The following is a 19,893-nucleotide window of genomic DNA, read 5'->3' on the forward strand; positions in this document are numbered from 1 at the left end:
CAGCCTGGTGCGGGGGAGGACACTAGCTGCAGAGTTACGGATGATCAGAAGCTTATGGAGAGAAGAGTTGGGAAGGCCAACAAGCAGAGAATTGGGTAGTCGAGCCTAGATGTGATGAATGTGAGGATGAGGGTTTCGGTGGCCCGAGAGTCTCAAAGTACTTCACAGACTATATTATAAAGCGGATTGACAGTATTTTGTGGGTGAAACGCGGTAGCCAATTGCGGAATGTCCCACAAACAGTCGTGGATTGAATGGGCCAAATGGCTTGTTTCTGTTATATAAATATTTATGATTCTACCCTGTGCTTCTGCACTATTTCACCCCAGGTTGACTGGGAGAAGGGGGATGTGAGGACCTCTATGCTATCTCAGTAGTAGCAATAATAATAATCCATGCATTTATTGATTGCGTAGTCAACATCTCAAAGCACTTCAAAAGATTTACTGTAAACTGTAGTTACTGTATTTTACAGGTGAACAAAGCAGCCAATTTTGCACAGCAGTATCCCACAAACTGTCATAAAGTGAATGACCAGTTTTATCTGGGCAACTGCCTGTCTGGACACCAGGAGAAACACCCTTCTGTAATCAAATAGTGCCATGGGATCTTTAACAGCCACCTGAACCGGCAGATAGGGCCTCATAATAATAATAATAGTAATAATACTTGCATTGGATACAGTGCCTTATCAAGTCGTTGAGATGTCTCAATGTGCTTCACAGAATATACTGTACAGTGAATTTACTGCATATTTTGTGGGTGAAACGCGGCAGCCAATTGTGCACATTGAGTGACTAAATTGTTTTATTTGTTTATTCATGACATGTATATACAGCAAGTTTGCTTATCGGGGCCAGTAAGGGACCAAAACGTGTAAATTTGGAATTGAATTCTGTTCTCAAGTGGTGGTGGAGGATAAAAAGAACCGAATTTTGGAGCATGTCGTATAATCAATTTAATTGTGAAATAAGATTTCTCAAAAAAATTCCACAGAAAACAAATTGTTCTGTGACTGTCAGATATGTCGAAGGGAACTTTGTAAGGAGTTAGCTCGATCCTTCCTTCTTATTCCACTGCAGTATGAGGTCTGAGCTGTAAGGAAGTCATGGTTCATTTTCAGCAGATTAAAGATTAAGATAAATGCTAAACTAAGAGACAAAAGGCAAAAACGATAGATCATCGACTTGAAACAGTTAACTCGCTTTCCTCTCTTCATTAATGCTGCCTGACCAGCTGAATGTTCCCAGTGACTTCTGCTAAACTAAGAGATATTGAGGATAAAACTGATCCATTTCTGTTTCTCAGCTAACCTCTGGTTCTCTTGTTGCAGTGTAACCTGGCACCAAGGAGGATAAAGTCAGCTCTGGGGAGATTGAAACAGGAAATTGCTTTGTGGAAAGGAGCAATTCAAGAAGCCCGGCAATGCCCCTGTTGAAGGGCCAGGTTATTGTCTTGTGCTCTGTGCTGGGAGAGTACCACCATTGAAAGGAGATACAGGTTCCAAGTTAAGATTTTACCACTTGCTCAAAAGTGAGTTTATAATCTCAGGATTGTCTCTTGACAATTTGAATCTCCATCCATTAACATTTGGACCTTTTTCCCAATCACCATTGAAATCTGACAAAGGGATGGAATTTGGAGTAGGATTCTTCTCTTTAGTACTGGTGTGGCTGTGTGTGGACATGTGTTTCTGCGGTGGGCAGGAGTGCCCAGCACTGCCCGCAGATGTAAACTTCAACATGGTGTATAACTTGAGCAGTTTTGATGCTGAAGGGCCAATACAGAATATAGTAGTGCATGAAGCTCAACCAGAAACCATCTTCCTTGGGGTGCGGAATCGTATCTATGCACTCAATAAAGCCCTTGGGAAGTTGTCTGAACTGCGCACGGGACCGGTGGGCAGCCCAGACTGTATGGGGTGCAACAACTGTGTCCTTGGCTGGACACCAACAGCTAGTGTGGAAGATAATGACAACAAAGTTCTGGTCATTGATAAATTTGCACAGTATTTATTTATCTGTGGGAGCGCTCAACATGGCCTCTGTTACCTGCACCTTATATACCCAGAGCATAACATAAGTGACATCAATTGCCTATTCACAGATAAGAACAATAGCCCTGAGCTCTGTCCTGACTGTGTGGCTAGCCCACTGGGCACCCAAGTGTACATTTATACAGAGGGATATACCTCGTATTTCTACATTGGTGCCACCGTCAACAGCACCATTGCAAGTACTTACAGCCCAAAGTCCATATCGATTAAGCGATTGAAAGGCTCAGAGGATGGCTTTAGCTTCCCTTCAGTTGAATACTCTTCTATCACTGTGCGGAAGCAGTTCTTGGACTCTTACCCTATCGATTACATTTATTCCTTCAAATCTGGGATTCATGTCTACTTCCTAACCGTCCAAAAGGAGGACGTGAATAGCAGAGGCTACCACACCAGAATCGTTCGGTTGAAGGCTGGGGAGTTTGAGGTCAAGCTGTACCAGGAGCTTGTCCTGGAATGTCGATATGTGAAGAGGAAGAGGAGGAGAAGGAACTCTGTGAATGGGAATACCGTCTACAATGTTTTGCAAGCTGCCTATTTGGCCAAACCTGGGGCACATCTTGCCAAGGAGCTTGGGGTTGAGGAATCAGACGATGTTCTGTTTGGAGTTTTTGCCGAAACGGAAGCCGACTCTGTAACTGCGCACAGGAGGTCCGCGCTCTGCACTTTTCCCATCAAGACCATCAATGAGATCATCAGAGATGGAATGGCGGACTGCTGTGGTTCCTCGCAGGGGCACAGTCTGAGGGGGCTGGAATTTTACCAGGATTTAGAATATTGCTTCTCTAACGTAAGTAACTCCCCAAAATCTTCACACATGTAGCGCAGGACTGCTCAGTAAAGATATAATAATTTCATATATAATATATGATAATCCTTGCATTTAATATAACACCTTATCATGTTGTTGAGACACCTCAAAGCGCTTCACGGAATATATTGTAAAGTGGATTGACTGTATATTTTGTGGGCGAACTATGGCAGTCAATTGGGCACAAACAGGAGTGAATTGATTAAAATTGTGATTTTTTTTGAGGGATTATTACCCCCGGAAAGCGATCCGCCTATCAACTCAGAAGATCAGTGCCCAGCACTTGCATTCTCGCTAACTCACTGTTTTCTCTCTCTGCTTTCCCTCTCTCTTTCTCCATCTCTGGATCAAAGTGAACGATGTAATAACTTTTCAGAAGGACGCCAGAAACATTGACTGAACACCAAAAATCTGGGTATTTCCTGTAGCCCGCAGCCTATGGGGAAGAAATCAAACACTAGAACTATAATTCACCGCCTCCTCCATATTCTGGGCATACCTCTAACCCTAACCATAACCCAAACATATAATACTCGTGTTCGGTTTTAAGAAAGTAGGCAATCATATTCCCTTTCCTTACTCACAACTCATAAAATACACAGTCACTACACAGTAAATCCTGTGAAGTACTCCTAACCTGAAAGGCACCATATCAAATGCAAATGTTATTACAATGGTTAGACCTGAATCTACCCAGAATGCCAGTTAGCAGGATCTAGGTGTCAGCCTAGCTCAGTTGGTAGCACTTTCATCTTTTGAGTCAGAAGGTTGTTAGTTCGAGTCCCATGTTGGGACTTTGAGCTCAAATATTCAGTGCTGATACTGAAGTGCAGTGAGGGTGTGCTGCATTGTTGGACAGGTCATTCATTGGGTTAAACCAAAGTCCCGTCTGCCTGTCCAGGTGGACATTAAAGATTCAGTGGTACTATTCGAAAAGAGAAGGGAGTTTCTCCCGATATCTTGGCCAACAATTCCCCAGTTAAAGTCAGTCATTCATTTCATGGTTGTTTGTGGGATATGCTATGCGCAAATAGGAACGTATAGGAATTATTGGATGAAAAAAAGACCAATGCCCATCTTGTCCTACCATTCTGTATATGCTTATAAAATACCTTAGGGTTCCCTTTTATGTGACCTGCTAAACTTTCTTCATACAATCTCTTTGCCCCTTTTATTTCCTTTTTTAGTTGTATACCTTCTATACTCTTATTTGATTATCTTCTGTGTTTTGAACCTGACATTTATCACAAGTCTCCTTTTTCTGTTTCATTTTAATCTCAATTTCCTTATTCATCCAGGGAGGTTTGGATACCCTACCTTTCCCCTTTGTGGGAATGTATTTATTCTGTCCCTGAACTATCTCCTCCTTGAAGGCTTCCCATTTGCTCGTTAGCTGTTTTGTCTGCCAATCTTTCTTTCCAGCCCACTTTGGCTCGGTCCCTTTTTAAACTCACTGAAATTAGCCCTCTTCCAGTTGAGTATCTTCACCTTTGATTGTTCCTTGTCCCTTTCCAAAAGTACTCTAAACTTAATGATGTTATGATCACTGTTGTCCAGATGTTTTCCTACTGAAACCTGCTCCACTTGCCCCACTTCATTTCCTAGAACTAGATCCAGCACTGCTTCCTTCCTCGTTGGGCTGGAAACATACTGATCCAGAAAGTTATTCTGCACACATTTTGGGAATCCATCCCCCTCCTTGCCGTTTACACTGTTATTTTGCTATTAGACTATTTTAGAATAATTGAAGTCCCCCATTATCACTACTCTGTTGGTTTTGCATCTTTCTGAAATCTGCTTGCAGTTTGCTCATCTCCTTCCCCTTATTTGATGGTCTACAGTATATACCAAACAGAGTAACAGCTCCTTTTCTGCTGCTTAACTCTAACCAAATAGATTCTGTTTTTGGATCCTCTAGCACATCATCCCTTTCCAGGGCCATAATCGTGTCTTGGCAAGACATCCCCCCCTTCTTTTTTTCCCCCCTTTCCTATTCCCTCCTGAATACAATGTAGCTAGGAATATTCAGATCCCATTCCTGCCCTTGATTGAGCCAGGTCTCCGTTATTGCCACTACATCATAACCCCGTGTGGCAACTTGAGCCTGCAGTTCACCAATCGTATTTGTCACACTCCGTGCATTTACGCACCTACACTCCAAGACTGACTGAGTCTACTCTGCATTTCTTCCCCATCTTCTCACGGCTCTCACCTCCTCCACCTACCCGACCTCCCCCTAAAACTCTCTGAACCCGTATGCAACCTAGGCGTCAGGTTCGGCCCCCAATTATCCTTCCTCCCCCACATCTGGTCCCTCACCAGCACCGCTTTCTTCCACCTCCGACGCATCGCCCGTTTCCACCAATACCTCTCCCCAAAAGCCGCTGAAACCCTGGTCCACGCCTTTGTCACCTCCCGGCTGGACTACTCTAATGCCCTCCTCGCCAGTCTCCCATCCACTACCATCCATAAAATCCAAATCATTTAAAACTCTGCTGCCCGCATTCTCACCCGCACGAAACTCCGCTCCCCAATCCTGGCCAGACTGCACTGGCTGCCTATCCCAGAGAGGATCGATTTCAAGATCCTCACCCTTGTATTCAAGTCCCTGCACTCCTCTGCACCCCCCGACCTCTCTGACCTCCTCTCTCCTCAAAACAGTACCCGTTGCCTCCGTTCCTCTGGGTTTGGCCACCTCCTCGTCCCCCGAGTCCTCCTCTTCACCCTCAGCGGCCGTGCCATCAGCCACTATGCCCCGAGGCTCTGGAACTGCCTTCCTCACTCTCTTCGTCTCGCTCACTCCCTTCCTATTTTCAGGTCTCTGCTGAAGACCTTTTCGACCGCGCCTTTGGTCAGCTTCCTCTCCCTGGCTCGGTCCCGGGATCCGTTACTGTGAAGCGCTCTGAGACGCCAACCAGCATGGAGGGCACTATATAAATCCAAGTTGTTGTTATTTAATTCCTCCTTTTTCTGGACTACTCCTTATTACATTGCTATTCGTCTATCCCAGCCCTCTATGTAACTTGTTTCTCCTCTCTGATGCTACATCTTGATTCTCTTCCCCTCTCGAAATTAGTTTAAACCCTTCCCCCACAGCATGAGTTAACCTCCCTGCGAGGGCATTGGTCCCAACCCTGTTCAGGTGTAACCCATCCATCTTGTACAGGTCCTTTATATAGGACTCTTAAACAAAAGCACCCAATTTCGACTGGTCAGCAAATTTATTAATCCCTAACACCCAACCTATGATTAACTGCTAATTGACTTGTTTGCCTGTTTACAAAAAAGTTGCCTCTACCTCAAGAAAGATTTCCTACTCTTCTGCTGAATGAAAGAGTTCTCTCTTACTCTCTGGTTTCTCTCTTGCTGAAGAATTCCCACTCACCAAATTCCTTAACAAAATTTTCACTCAGTTCCCTCCTCACATTGCTGGGCTCTCTACTCAAGTCTTACTGAACCTTAAACATGATTGGAAAATTTTTCCAACACATAGTTGGAATGTCATGGAGTCCTGTAGCGTAGTGGTTAATGCACAGGTCTTGCAAGAGAGAGGACCCATGTTTGATTCCTGGGTGGGGCAAAACCTTACACAAGTTTCCTTACTCCACATGCCTCTGTTTACGTGGCAACAGTAGGAACCTGGTTAATTGTTGATTGGATCGCATTCTGGGATAATAATCCCTCTTAAAAAAACGTGGTCACTCAATCCATGATTGTTTGTGAGACACCGCTGAATGTAATTGGCTGCCGCATTTTGCATACAAAATACAGTCAATTCACTTTACAGTATATTCTGTGAAGCGCTTTGAGCCCTATATCAACTGCAAGGATTATTATTATTAGAATGTGGTAGATGTCAGTTAGGATCTAGAATGCAAACATGATTTGGAATTTGTTACATATGAGCAAAATCCCGGAAGCTGTATTATAATATGCTGATTGAAATGTTAAATTGATATTCATGTTTTTTTTGTTCAGGTATAGAAATGAGGCAGAACTTTTGTAGAAGCTCTTACAACAACGTTTCAAAGGAATCAAGCCTTTCCGGTAGTCTCAGTAGTCCGGTTCCTGAGCCAGGAGAGTCTGCAGTACTGTAGGGCACTGCTGATGGCAGCACTGCCAGCCTAGCTCATTGGCAGTTTTGGAGGGGCAGACTAGTCACTGGGGGCAGGGATTGCCCCCAACTGGTGCCCCAAACTCTCCAGGATGAGATAAGCAGGGAGCGTCCTTCTGGGGAGAAAATTAAGTATTCCATTCCAGACATGGGAATTCCCAAATGTAGATGACATACATGGTACTCTGTCTGGTTTGAGTACTCTTCCTCGTGTCAGCAACGTTTCGTAATGCTCTACATTAATTCAGTGTAGTGACTGTTTCTAAAACCAAAACACCAGCCATTTTGCACACAGCAAAGTTCCATAAACAACCATGAGGGAAAATGACCAATTAATTGTCCCCGGGCCCCGGAAACGCTCTCTTTTCTAGATCTTTAATGTCAATGTGTGGTCAGGCAAATGGCATCTCAGTTTAATGTATTCCCCCCCACCCCCAAAGCATTGCATTAAAGCGCGAACTCAGACAAGATCAAACTGAAAACAGTGTTATTGATAAAGTTTTACCTGTGTGCTTTTTCCCCCCAACCTCCCCTCCACTTGCAGAGCTTAAAATAAATTGAGCCGAGTCATTTTCTCAATATGTTCTTAGTTGCGTTCTTGCAAAACCGGAATTGGTTCCTCCCTGCAGCGCGGAGGTGTTAATTTCATTCCATTTGTATCCTGCGGGCAAGTCTGGCTTTGGTGCTTTTCTCTGTGTGGGAAGTGAAGTGCAGTCCCATGCAAGTTTCTGCATGAACTTTCCAGGTGCAAATTCAAGCATTGAGGTGTGGCAGCTGGTTGCTGAGGTTTGTGGCATCTAAATGTATTAACTAATGAAACTGGGTGAGTTCCACACAGCCCATGTGGGAACTGATTGACTTGTTCGTTAATAGTCATCGTCTGGTAATATTTCTCCATCAGAACTGCTTATTGCCTGTGTATTGCCTGCTTATTGCCAAGTGTAAGCATTATTAAATGGCATCTTTTAATCAAATTGTAGCACAGAATTTTCTTTTGGTCAGCCAGGCGTCTGACACATACAGAAACCAATCCCCGTGCTTTATAATGTTCAAACCAGACAGGTCCCTGTATTTACGGCAACTACTCAGGGAAATTTCCGTGTCTGGAACGGAATGTACACTCACTCCCTGGAGTGAGGGAGTGAGAGACGCACCCCGCATACCTAATTCCAGAGAGTATTAGACACACTCTGGGACCCACATCTTTAAAACGTCCCAAAGCGCTTCACAGAACACACTGTAAAGTGAATTGACTGTATATTTGTGGGTGAACGCGGCAGCCAATTGCGCACAGCAGTGTCCCACAAACAGTCGTAGATTGAAAATGACCAATTTATTATTGTTTTTGGTTTTGGAGGGATTATTATTAGGCTCTGTGTGGAGTAAGGAAACTTGCCCAAGGTTTCGCCCTCTGCCTGGAATTGAACTCAGGTCTCTCACTTGCAAAGCGAGCGCTCTAACCACTGAGCTACAGGACTCCACGTGTAATAGTGTAAAGTTAAATTTGTTGCTAAACAAGCAGGAATTTCATTTTATGAAGAGTGGAATTGTCAATTATTCTTGGACTCTGAGCATTTAATCTTAAAAAGATTAAAGCTATATATAGTTTATAAAAAGAGTGGGTAGATCAGTGGGGTGGACAAGAGCAAGAGGTCAATGTCTCAACATGGAGGGACACTATATCAAATGCAAGGATTATTTATTATTATAATTGCTAGTTAAACAGAGGCGTGTGAAGTAAGGAAACTTACCTAATCTTTTGCCTCATCTGGGAATCGAACCCTGGTCCTCTCGCTTCCAAAGCAAGTGCTCTAACCAATACGCTGCAGGACTCCATAAGAGAGAGGGAGTTGAACTCCACAGATGTTCCCCATCACAATAAAACAACAGCCTCTCTGCGCTCTCTAAACATAGTGCTAGTTTTGACTGGCAATGGGAAGATACACCAAGAAGTGATATTTGTAGTTTTGGTTTGAGTAAAGTAAAACCCCTCCATGTGCGTGAGCAACATAATCCAGCATGTCGGGCCATTGAGGTCTATTTGAAATGGGGGGGTGGGGAAGAGGAGGTTGTGCATATGTTAGTAGTGGGGGGGGATGTGAGGATTACCAATATGTGTGGGGGGCGGGGTGAGTGGTATTGGGTGTGTGTATGTGGCGGGAGTGAGTGGTGTCTGTGTGTTGGTATCTGTGTGTGAGTGTCTGGGGGAGGTTGGTATCTGTGTGTATGTGTGTGTTGGGGAGGGGGCTGGTATCTGTCTGTGGGGAGGGGGTTGGTATCTGTGTGTGTGGTGGGGTTGGGGCTAGGCGTTGGTATGTGAGTGTGTGTGGGGGGGAGATTGGTATCTGTGTTGGTGTGGGGGGGGGAGCTGGGGTTTGGTTTGTGTGTGTGTGTGTGTGGGGAGGGGGCGGAATTGGAGAGCAGGACCTGTCAGGTTATCAGAGTTCTGCGTTTGCACTTCACAGTGTGAGCTGCTTGGTTGTAACTGAGGACCTCGCCATGGATTCCTACCAAATATGTGGCGACCAGATGAGAGTTAAAGTATGGGAAAGTCCGTGTGCCTGGGACACATGAAGATAGTTGAGGAAATCTCTATGTTCTCATTGCTTCGGAAGATTTTAATCGTGAAGATTTTATGACGCTTCTCCTCTCATGGCTACCAAGGCCAATTGCAATGTTTTTTTCATTCCCCCCCCCCATCCCCCACTGTCCTCACTGAGATGAGTTATAATCTTTGCATTTTATATCACTCCCGATCATGTCCAAAGTGGTTCTCACTGTAAAGTAGATTCAATGTACTGTAGATGAAAGCATGTCCCACAAAAAGCCACTAAGTGAACGACTAATTTTTTCTGGGGGATTTTTGAACAGTATCTGGGAAAGAGAAACTCCCTTTTCATTTTGAATAGTGCTGTGGGATCTTTAACATCCACCTGAACAGGCAGGTGGGATCTCAGTTTAACATCTCATTCAATTTCAGCAACCCCAGCACCATTGTAGGAGGGTGACCAACATCAGGATAATCCTATTTGAAACAATTTATTTTGCTGACAACTTTATTGATTGCAATCTATGACCTGAAGTTCCTGGATTTAGCCTTTAAACATTTGTGCAATTGGGCCTCTAATTGGAAAACTCACAAACCTGACCTGAATTTGCAATTTGGGAAAAACTAGCTTCCAAATCGATACTGAAATCAAATATTTTCCAAAATTCTGCACAACTTTAAGACCATTGGCTTATAGTGAGAGCTGCTCTCAAACTTCAGACTTCTGCACATGGAATGAACGTGAAAATGCCTCAGATCATCACTCTCGTGTAGGTGGCATACATATAACTTACGTGGCGACCTGACTGGTATGGATACTCCTAATCAAGTTTTATTTTTGGTCAGCTGGGTGTCTGAGACATACGGAAAACCATCACCATGCGTAAGCGTATCCAAACCATACAAAGTTCGACTTGCATGCAACAAATGGAATATGTCTGGCTCTGCTGTTGAGCCAGGCTGACTGGGTTGTCATCAGCAGTGCCCTGGAGTACCGTGGACCCTCCTGGCTCAGGAATCAGATTAGAAACCATCACAGAGAGTGGGCTCCTCCCCCGAAAATGGGTTCTCCATGTGTCAGACACCTGACTGAACAAAAGAGCAATAAAATTATTTATGGCTTTCTCAAGCCTTCTCTCCCATCTCAGCTAGGGGTCAGCCTGGCTCAGTTGGTAGCACTTTCGCCTCTGGGTCGGAAGGTTGGGAGTTTAAGCTCCACCATCTCTGATCGGGCCTTCATTATCGAACCCATTATTGGGGGGAGCCCACCCTCTGTGATGGTTTCTAGTCTGATTCTGAGCCAGGAGGGTCCACAGTACTCCAGGGCACTGCTGATGACAACCCAGTCAGCCTGGCTCAACAGTAGAGGCCTGTAGCTCAGTGGTTAGAGCACTCGCCTTGCAAGCGAGACACCTGGGTTCAATTCCCGGCAGGGCGAAACCTTGGGCAAGTTTCCTTACTCCCACACGCCTAATAATAATCCCTCCAAAACAAAACAATAATAAATTGGTCATTTTCAATCCACAACTGTTTGTGGGACATTGCTGTGCGCAATTGGCTGCCGCGTTTCGCCCACAAATATACGGTCAATTCACTTTACAGTCTATTCTGTGAAGCGTCAAGAAGAAGTGAAAAGCGCTATATCAAATGCAAGGATTATTATTATTATTATTCAGCCTCTGTGTCCCCACTCTTTAGAACTTCATCCCACAGTCCTTTCGCCTCGCTGTCTCCCTTACCTCCTTTCCACCATGCCTTCGGCCAACCTCCTGTCCTCCCTGCCCTCCACCCCTCCCGATCCCAACCTCCTGCTCCGCCAGACTACGGCACTACCTCACCCCTCACGCGGCTGAAACCCTGGTTCACGCCTTTGTCACCTCAAGGCTGGACTATGGGAACTCTCTCCTCGCCGGCCTTCCCGCCACCTCCCTCCACACTGCAGGTCATTCAGAACTCTGCAGCTCGTGTACTGTCCCGCACCAGGCTTCGGGACCACATCACTCCCACCCTCGCTCACCTCCACTGGCTCCCCATCCCCCAGAGGATTGATTTCAAGATCCTCATCCTCACCTACAAGGCCATTCACGGCCTCGCTCCCTCCTACCTCTCCAACCTACTATCCCCCTACCTACCTGCCCGTACCCTCCGTTCCTCCGGCTCCGGTCTGCTCCACGTCCCCCGCCCCAACCGCCCTACCATCGGTGGTCGGGCCTTCAGCCTCTCAGCCCGAGGCTCTGGAACTCTATCCCCAGTGCCTTCGCCGCTTCCTCCCTCTCCTCCTTCAAGGCCGGTCTCAAAACCTTTCTCTTTGACCGAGCCTTCAGCTCCCCTCTCGACTCTCTTCCCCCTCCTCGCTCCCTCCCTTCCCTCCCCTCACCCTGACCATTTCCCCCTCCTCGCTCCCTCCCTTCCCTCCCTCACCCTGACCATTTCCCCCCTCCTCGCTCCCTCCCTTCCCTCCCCTCACGCTGACCATTTCCCCCCTGCTTGGGTCTTGACCCAACTGTGCAGCGCCTTGGGACGTCCTCCTGACGTGAAAGGCGCTTTATAAATGGAATCTTGTTGTTGTTGTTGTTGCTCAGGTCCAAATGCCTGACTATCCAGCGCTTTGGGACATTCTCCTGACGTGAAAGGCGCTGTACAAATGTAATTTGCTGCTGTTGTATTGTCAGAGGTCTCATCCATCAGATGGGACGTCAAACTGAGGTTTGATTAAGGAGAAGTTAACGATCCCACGGCACTATTCGAAAATGGAAGTTTCCTTTGGTGTCCTGGGCAATAATTCCCAGATAAAATTGGTCAATTCACTTCACAGCTGTGGGGCATTGCTGTGTGCAAATTGGCTGCCCAATTCACCCACAAATGCACAGTCAATATACAGACATCTTGATGATGTGGTAAGGCACTGTATTAAAATGCAATCTCGGTGAGATTGCAGACTGAAGCCAGGATACGTATCTAGGGTTGGTCCATTACAGCAGTGTCAGACTGTCCACAAACAATTCCCAATTCTCACCATCTGCTGCCTTTTCCCCGTTCTGTTAGGAGGCCTAATCTCTGCTTCCTTTGGTGTCTGACCTTGTGATGCCCATGATGTGGGGCTTCTGAGTGGAGTCCTGTAGCGTAGTGGTTAGCACACTCCCCTCGCAAGCGATAGGAAGGGGTTCGATTCCTGGGTGGGGCGAAACCAGTAAATAGGAACCCAGTTGTCAGTCGATTGGCAGTATCTGGGGGGTAATAATCCCGCAAAAAAAAGATTTGGTCACTTAATCCATGACTGTTTGTGGGACCTGCTGTGTGCAATTAGCTGCCCTGTTTTGCTAACAAAATACAGTCAATCCACTTTACTGTTGTACCTTTCCAGATCATTGGGTCTCTTTGTCTTTCTTCCAAGCAAACCACATTATTATTAAAAAAGTGTTCCAGCCAGGCTGCTGGAGCTCTGAGTGGTCCACATGTGCTGAGCTTGATGCTATCATCAAGGAATAATTGGGAATCTTTATGGCATTTACTTCCAAAAGCTTTTACAGTAATCGCTTCAAATGCAGTGATTGTGCTTATGTACTGCAACATCTCATACGTGGCCATGAGGTGAATGACCAAAATATTTGAAGGATTATTAGCCTGGACATTGGGAGAAACTCCCTTCTCTCTTTGATTAGTGCCATGGGGGCATAAACACCTACCCGAAGAACAAACATGATATAGTATTTAATCTCATCCTTAGGACTGGAACCCTGACAATGCTGCACCCCCCAATGCCATATTGTGTCAGTGTAGACTGTGAGCTCAAGTACTGGTGTGGGGCTTGAACCTGCAATCTCTTGACTCAGATTTGAAACTGTTACCAGCTGAGCCAAGATGATATATCCTTAGTATCTGTTTTTTTGGAGAACTAATCGCACTCTGACCAAAATCATGACTGAATCTAAAAGGAATCTTTTAAGGCATGTGAGCAATCCGGCTTTTCATTTCCGTTAAATGAATGTTTTAAATCTTGCAACGTCTCGCAAAGAAAGAAAAATAATAAAATTGGTCACTTCAATCCATGACTGTTTGTGCGCAATTGGCTGTTGCTTTTGGCCCACAAATATACAGTCAATTCACTTTACAGTATATTCTGTGAAGCGCATTGAGACGTCTCGAAGACGTGCTAAGGCGCTATATCAAATGCAAGGATGATTATTATTATTACAGAGCTATGACTACAAAAAAACATCACCAGTGATAATTATCAAATCCCCCCCCACCCAAATTGTTGCATTTTATATTGCGTCTTTCATGTCAGGCGGACATCTCAAAGTGTTTCACAGCATTTACTATAAATTGCAGTGACTGTGTATTTTGCAGGTGAAATGTGGCTGACTTGCGGCCCAACTTGAGGAGATGAGTACAATCAGTGTAGTTTGAGGAACATTCCCAGTAGTTTACTGGGTTTGTGTCCTGATGGTTCCCCCGATCCTTTCACCCTTTTGAACGGATAATACAATGAATGTTTGTATAGCACCAATGTCATGTCAGGAGGATTCTCAAAGCACCTAACACAGATGAATGGCACCCAAGGCAGTTGAGCGCTAAGAAGGCGCTGGGACATTACCCCACGTGAAGGGACTATACATGCAAGTTGTTGTTGTAAGGAGGGTATGGCGAGCGGGTGGTTGGGGTGGGGGACAGACGATGACTGAAAGTGTAGGTAACGAGGTCCCTAAAACGGGCTTTAAAATGGACACTTGCCTTGCAAGCGAGAGGACCTGGGTTTGATTCCCTGGGCAGGGCAAAACGTAAGACAAGTTTCCTTCCTTTACACACCTCTGTTTACAGAGTAATAAGTAGGAACCTGGTTGTTTGTTGATTGGTGCATCTCTTTTCTGGGAGTAATAATTCCTTCAAAAAAAAATTTGGTCACTCAATCCACGACTGTTTGTGGGACACTGCTGTGCGCAATTGGCTGCCGCGTTTCGCCCACAAAATATACAGTCAATTCACTTTACAGTATATTCTGTGAAGTGCTTTGAGACGTCTAATCACGTTTGAAGTGCTATATTAAATGCAAGGATTAGTATTATTATCTACCAGTTACCAGTTGAGTGCTTTCCCTCGGGAGTTTATGGCTCCAGATCACTGGCGAGATTCATCCCGGCTTGTACGGCCGACATGCTGCCCTGTCACTGGACCTGCCAAGGTCGCTGTTGATCTGAACCACAAGATGTTTCGGCAAAGAGGGGCCCCCATCAGGGGAGTACACTGCAGGATTCCACTAGACTGATTAAACCTGTTTTAAGAGACATAACTCTTTTGGGGCTTGTCACTCGCCAATCAATATAAAGTGTAATCCTTAAACATTCCTTTTTAAAAATAGGCTACGGAGTGTATTCCAACCTTTATTTGTGTTTTTCTAAATTACAACTTTTACAAATGCTATTTTTTCCACAGAACATGAAAACATTGCGGATTAAGTGTCCTGTTTCTTCGTAAGAGAATTTTGTTTTAGTGTATGTGTGTTTCTCTCTCCTTGAGGAGAACATCCCTTTAATTCATACCGATCCCATTCAATATAGATTTTCTTCTCTGGGCAATGGTTCCCCCGTGTCCTCCTCTCCAACTCCTGGAAACACCCAACCCTTTCTAGAAACATAGGCACAGGAGTAGGGCATTCAGCCCCTCAAACATGTTCTGCCATTCTATTAAATCATGGCTGATCTGTACATCAACTCTATTTACCCGCCTTTGCTCCATATTCCTTGATCCCCTGACCTAACATAAATCTATCCACCTTCAGTCTTGAAAGTTTGAGTTGATCGAGTATCCACAGCCTTTTGGGGGAGAGTTGCAGATTTCCACTACTCTTTGCGTGAAAAAATGCTTCCTGATTTCACTCTAATTGTAATATTATATCCATCCCCTTGTTCTGTATTCTCCAACCAGAGGAAATAATTTCTCTGTAACCTCCCTATTGAATCTCTTCATCATTTTAAACACCTCAGTTAGATCGCCCCTCAACCTTCTAAACTCTAGGGAATGCAGACCAAGTTCATGCAACCTGGCCTCAAAATGTAACCCTTTAAGCTCTTGTTGGTGAACCTGCGCTGTACCAGGGCCATTATATCTTTCCTGAGGTGCCATGCCTAAAACTGAACGCGGTACTACAGATGGGGTCTGACCAAGGTTCTGTACAATTAATAATGTGGGATAATGTGCCATGGAAGCCGTGCACTGAATATTGTGATGTGCTTTGTGGGCTGGAACATTGCCTGGTGTTTAAAGTGAACACAATAGATTCACGTTCATGTTCCACCTTTCACATTGGGAGATAAACCTCTCAAAATCTGTGACACTGATGGCGGGGCCCCTGAGTTGGAGGTGGTGAGGGCTAAGATGACCGAAAGCACAAAGAGGTACATCAGCACTCTGTGAAGCTATCCTGTGTGATGGGCACCATCTACATGTTGTATTGAGACTGGTTTTGAATGCATGAGGGAAGGTGCAAGTCAGAGGGACTCCTGAGGGATGGCATTCCAAAGAGCGGGGACAGAATGGTTTAAAGCAGTGGTGGCCAAACTTTATGGTTGGCCAAAAATATATATTTTCTTGATTGAATATGATTTATGCCATAGATCAAGAAATATTAAATCAAGAAACAAGTGAAAATAATACTGATCAAACATACACTCGTGCAAAGGTACGGGGTGGGATGGGGGGCCTTCTTGACAGCCCCATGGGCCACAGGTTGGCCATCACTGGTTGTAAAACCTGTCTGCCAATTGTGGGGAGGATAAGGCAGGGGACGTGAAGCAGGTTAGAATTTGCTGAACAATAGCGTAATTAGAATTTTTCTTGCATTTTATCTATTTCCTAAGGGGAAGGAAAATGTCACTTAAATTATGATGAATTACAAAGAGACAATTCTCCTATCTGATTGCACTATATGTTGAAACAATTAAATGTTTCAAAGGGAATTGGTTTCACCTGGAGTGACTGTAGTTATAGAGAAAGAAATGCCGTAATTATTTTCTGCATAAACACAACCGTGGAGTGAATAACCAACCAATCTAGAAGACTATTATACAAGAACACCTGAAGGAATTCCCTTCTGGTTTTAGATCGTGCCATAGGATCTTTAACATTCAGGAAGATGGACCCTTGGATTAATATCATAACTCAAAATGAATATCTTAACTGGAGGGTCATCTTTGACGTAAAGGGTGTAATCTCATCTCCTGACCCAGAGGTGAGCGTGCTGTGGACTGAGATAGATTACAGTTAAATTGGCTAATTGATTTGGAGTAAAATTCAGCTAATCCTGTAGCATAGTATTTAGTGTGCTCGCCTCACAAGCGAGAGGACCTGGGTTCGATTCCCAGGTGAGGCAAAACCTTGGGCAAGTTTCCTTACTCCATACTCCTCTGTTTACCTACAGTAAGTAGGAACCCGGTTGTCAGTCGATTGGTGGATCACTTTTCCGGGGGTAAAAATCCCTTCAAAATTAAATAAATAAAATAATTTTGGTCACTCAATCCACGACTGTTTGTAAGATATACTGTTGTGTGCAATTAGCTGCTGAATATCGCCTGTAAAATATACAGTTAATCCACTTTACAGGATATTCTGTGAAGCACTTTGAGAAGTTTCAACGACGTGATAAGGCGCTATATCAAATGCAAAGGTCATTATTAGTAGTAGTATCTCCCACTGTGCAATTTAGCCCAGGAATCAGTCTAAACTGTCTTGGTTCTGCATGAACATGAAATTTGTTTCTCTGCCTCTTTGCTGATAAATCGAAGTAAACCCTTATGCCTAACTGCATAAGGAAAATAAATAACATGTGGCAGAGTGTTTTGCAAGCCTGCCGGGAGTTCAGAGGGGTTGAGAAAACATTACGTTGCTGGGAAGTGGAACTGAGATAGCTCGCTGCTCCCAAACATGGACATAATTGGAGTTTTATAGCTTAGCTTGGAAATGGGAAGCTACAACAGCAACTTGCATTTATATAGCGGCCATTATGCGGAGCAGTGTCTCGGAGTGCTTAAGCAATCAATAGCAAGTGGAGGTGAGGAGGACCTGCTTAAAGATGATAGGCAACAATCCCATATAAAACCAATTATTCATTCCACGGCTCTTTGTAGGACATTGCTGTGTGAAAATGACTGCAATGTGCACCAACAAAATAGTCACTATACTATACAGAATAACCTGTGAAGCTCTTTGAACCATCCTCCTCACATGAAAGGCACTATATAAGATTATTTATTGTTATCTATTATTTGCCTATATAGTGGTCCAAACCAGATATGTGTGCTCCATCAACCTTCCCTCAGCTTTCTGAATTGGCAGATGTGTAATTTCCTCCTATTTTCACCTCCAGTCTGGACCCACCTTAAACACCAGCTGTTATTCCAAGCCCATCAAGATCTCCCAAGTCTTCAGCCGAGTGGATCGGTTTGATGGCAGGCTGGACCACACTCTGCTGACCTCCATCATTGTGACTGTGATCGGAAACTCCACCGTGGCTAACCTCGGAACATCGGATGGAAGCATTCTGCAGGTTAGTGTTTCTGGAGAGATTGTCTCCTGTTAGCAGTCCAGTCCAACAACAACAACAAAATTACATTTGTATAGCGCCTTTCACGTCGAGAGGACGTCCCAAGGTGCTGGACAGACAGCGTTACGGACCCGAGCTTGGGGGAGGGGTGGGGGAGGGTGGAGGGCAGGGGGGGGAAAACAGGGAGATCAAAAGCATGGTCGAAGAGGAGGGTCTTGAGATGGGTCTTGGAAGGTGGCAAAGGAGCGGGTGAGGCAGAGGGACTGCGGGATGGAGTTCCAGAGGATGGGGGTAGAGAGTGGCGAGTTGCTGACTGATATGAGTTGCTCCATATGTATCAGTAAGTAAGAACACAGTTGTTAGCCGATTAACGGATTGCTTTCTGAGGGTAATAATAATCCCTTAAAATAATAATTTGATTACTCAATCCATGACTGCTTGTGGGACACTGCTGTGTTAATGCGATTGATTGGCTGTTGCATTTTGCCCACAAAAATATAGTCCATTCATTTAACTGTATTTTCTGTGAAGCACTTTGACACGTCCCAACAACATGATAAGGCACTGTATCAATTGTGAGTATTATTGATCAAAGAGGTTACTGAAAATGGCGGAAAATACAGAAACATTGGAGAGAGCCTCAACCATTCAAACCAGAAGGTGGTCAGTTGAAATTTCACGCTGTGCCGCCGAGACCCTCTTCTGTGCTTCCAACACGTCCAGGCTTGACTGTGCTAACTCCTACTCGCTGGACTTCCCAACTCTTCCCCCCACAAACTGCAGCTCGTGTTTTCTTCTTCCACCAAGCTCCGTGAGCCGATTACCTCCATCCTCGCCTGGCTGTTCACTGGCTCCCCATCCCTAGAGAACTGAGTTAAAGCCCTCCATAGTCTTGCCCCTCCCTACCTTTGAGACCCGTGAAAACCTTGCCAACCTGCCTGCACCATCCACTCGGCAGGCATTGGCCTATACCATGTCCCTCGCTCTGCCAACTCCACTATTGGCAGTCGGGCTTTCAGCCTTTCTGACCCCACCCTCTGGAACTCCATCCTGCAGTCCCTTTGCCTTTTCCTTGCCTCCTTCAATGCCTGTCTCAAGACTCTTTTCTTCGACAGTGCTTTCGGTCAACCTCCAACCGCCACCCCACTTGCCCTCCACCCGTGTTGATTCCAAACTCCAGCTCAGTTGCAAACCCTCGACTGTCCACAAGTTGTTGTTGCGTTGAGTTAGCTCATCTCAGCCAAGGCAGTAAGTAGAGCTCCAATTAGCCTGAAACACCTCTGAAGTAGGGAGAATATCAGTTCAGGTTCTTAGTTCAGAGACTCCTGCTGGACAATAGGTGAGGACAGGATTGAGCTCGCTTGTGACTGAATGGAGAGCTCTTTCAGAGAGCTTGCATAGGCACAATGGGCTGAAGCTTTCTATGGTTGAATAGAATTCCCTCAGTGGAAAGTGCTGTGAATGTTGTCCCAGAGATCCGTTGCAAGAGATTTGTATCAGTTTAGTTGTTGCTTCAAAAGAGGATCTTAGGAAAGATTTGTTTTGGGAGATGTGGCAATCTGTGGTCATTGGGAGAGGACTAAGATGGTGGTTAGCTTGCAACATCACAAAGACGAGTTTTTGCCAATGAATTTAGGATATCGAAAGATGTTTTTTGGTGTGAGTCACGCACATCCCTCCCTCCTGCTGTTTTGCGTGGATTTAATGTCACCGAATAAACACAGAGCAGTGGGACAGAAGATCTCTGGATAAAGTCAGGAATGTGACCACATCATCGCTTTAATGAGACCAGGCTGTTGCATTGTATTTTAGTTCATAATAAAGTAAT

The 19,893-nt window shown here is 45.0% G+C and overlaps 1 protein-coding gene across 1 annotated transcript in view; it reads left to right on the forward strand.

The window, feature by feature from the left end:
* The first annotated feature begins 1,626 nt into the window (after positions 1 to 1,626).
* The window catches only part of mst1rb (macrophage stimulating 1 receptor b), a 40,755-nt gene continuing 22,488 nt past the window's right edge, over positions 1,627 to 19,893 (forward strand). Inside the window, exons 1-2 of the mRNA XM_042339695.1 lie at positions 1,627 to 2,843; positions 17,889 to 18,068. Coding sequence (XP_042195629.1) covers positions 1,632 to 2,843; positions 17,889 to 18,068 — 1,392 coding nt within the window. The 5' untranslated portion in view covers positions 1,627 to 1,631. The remainder of the gene's footprint in view (positions 2,844 to 17,888; positions 18,069 to 19,893) is intronic.

Source organism: Callorhinchus milii, unplaced genomic scaffold (assembly GCF_018977255.1).
Source record: "Callorhinchus milii isolate IMCB2004 unplaced genomic scaffold, IMCB_Cmil_1.0 Scaffold12, whole genome shotgun sequence".
NCBI lineage: Eukaryota > Metazoa > Chordata > Chondrichthyes > Chimaeriformes > Callorhinchidae > Callorhinchus > Callorhinchus milii.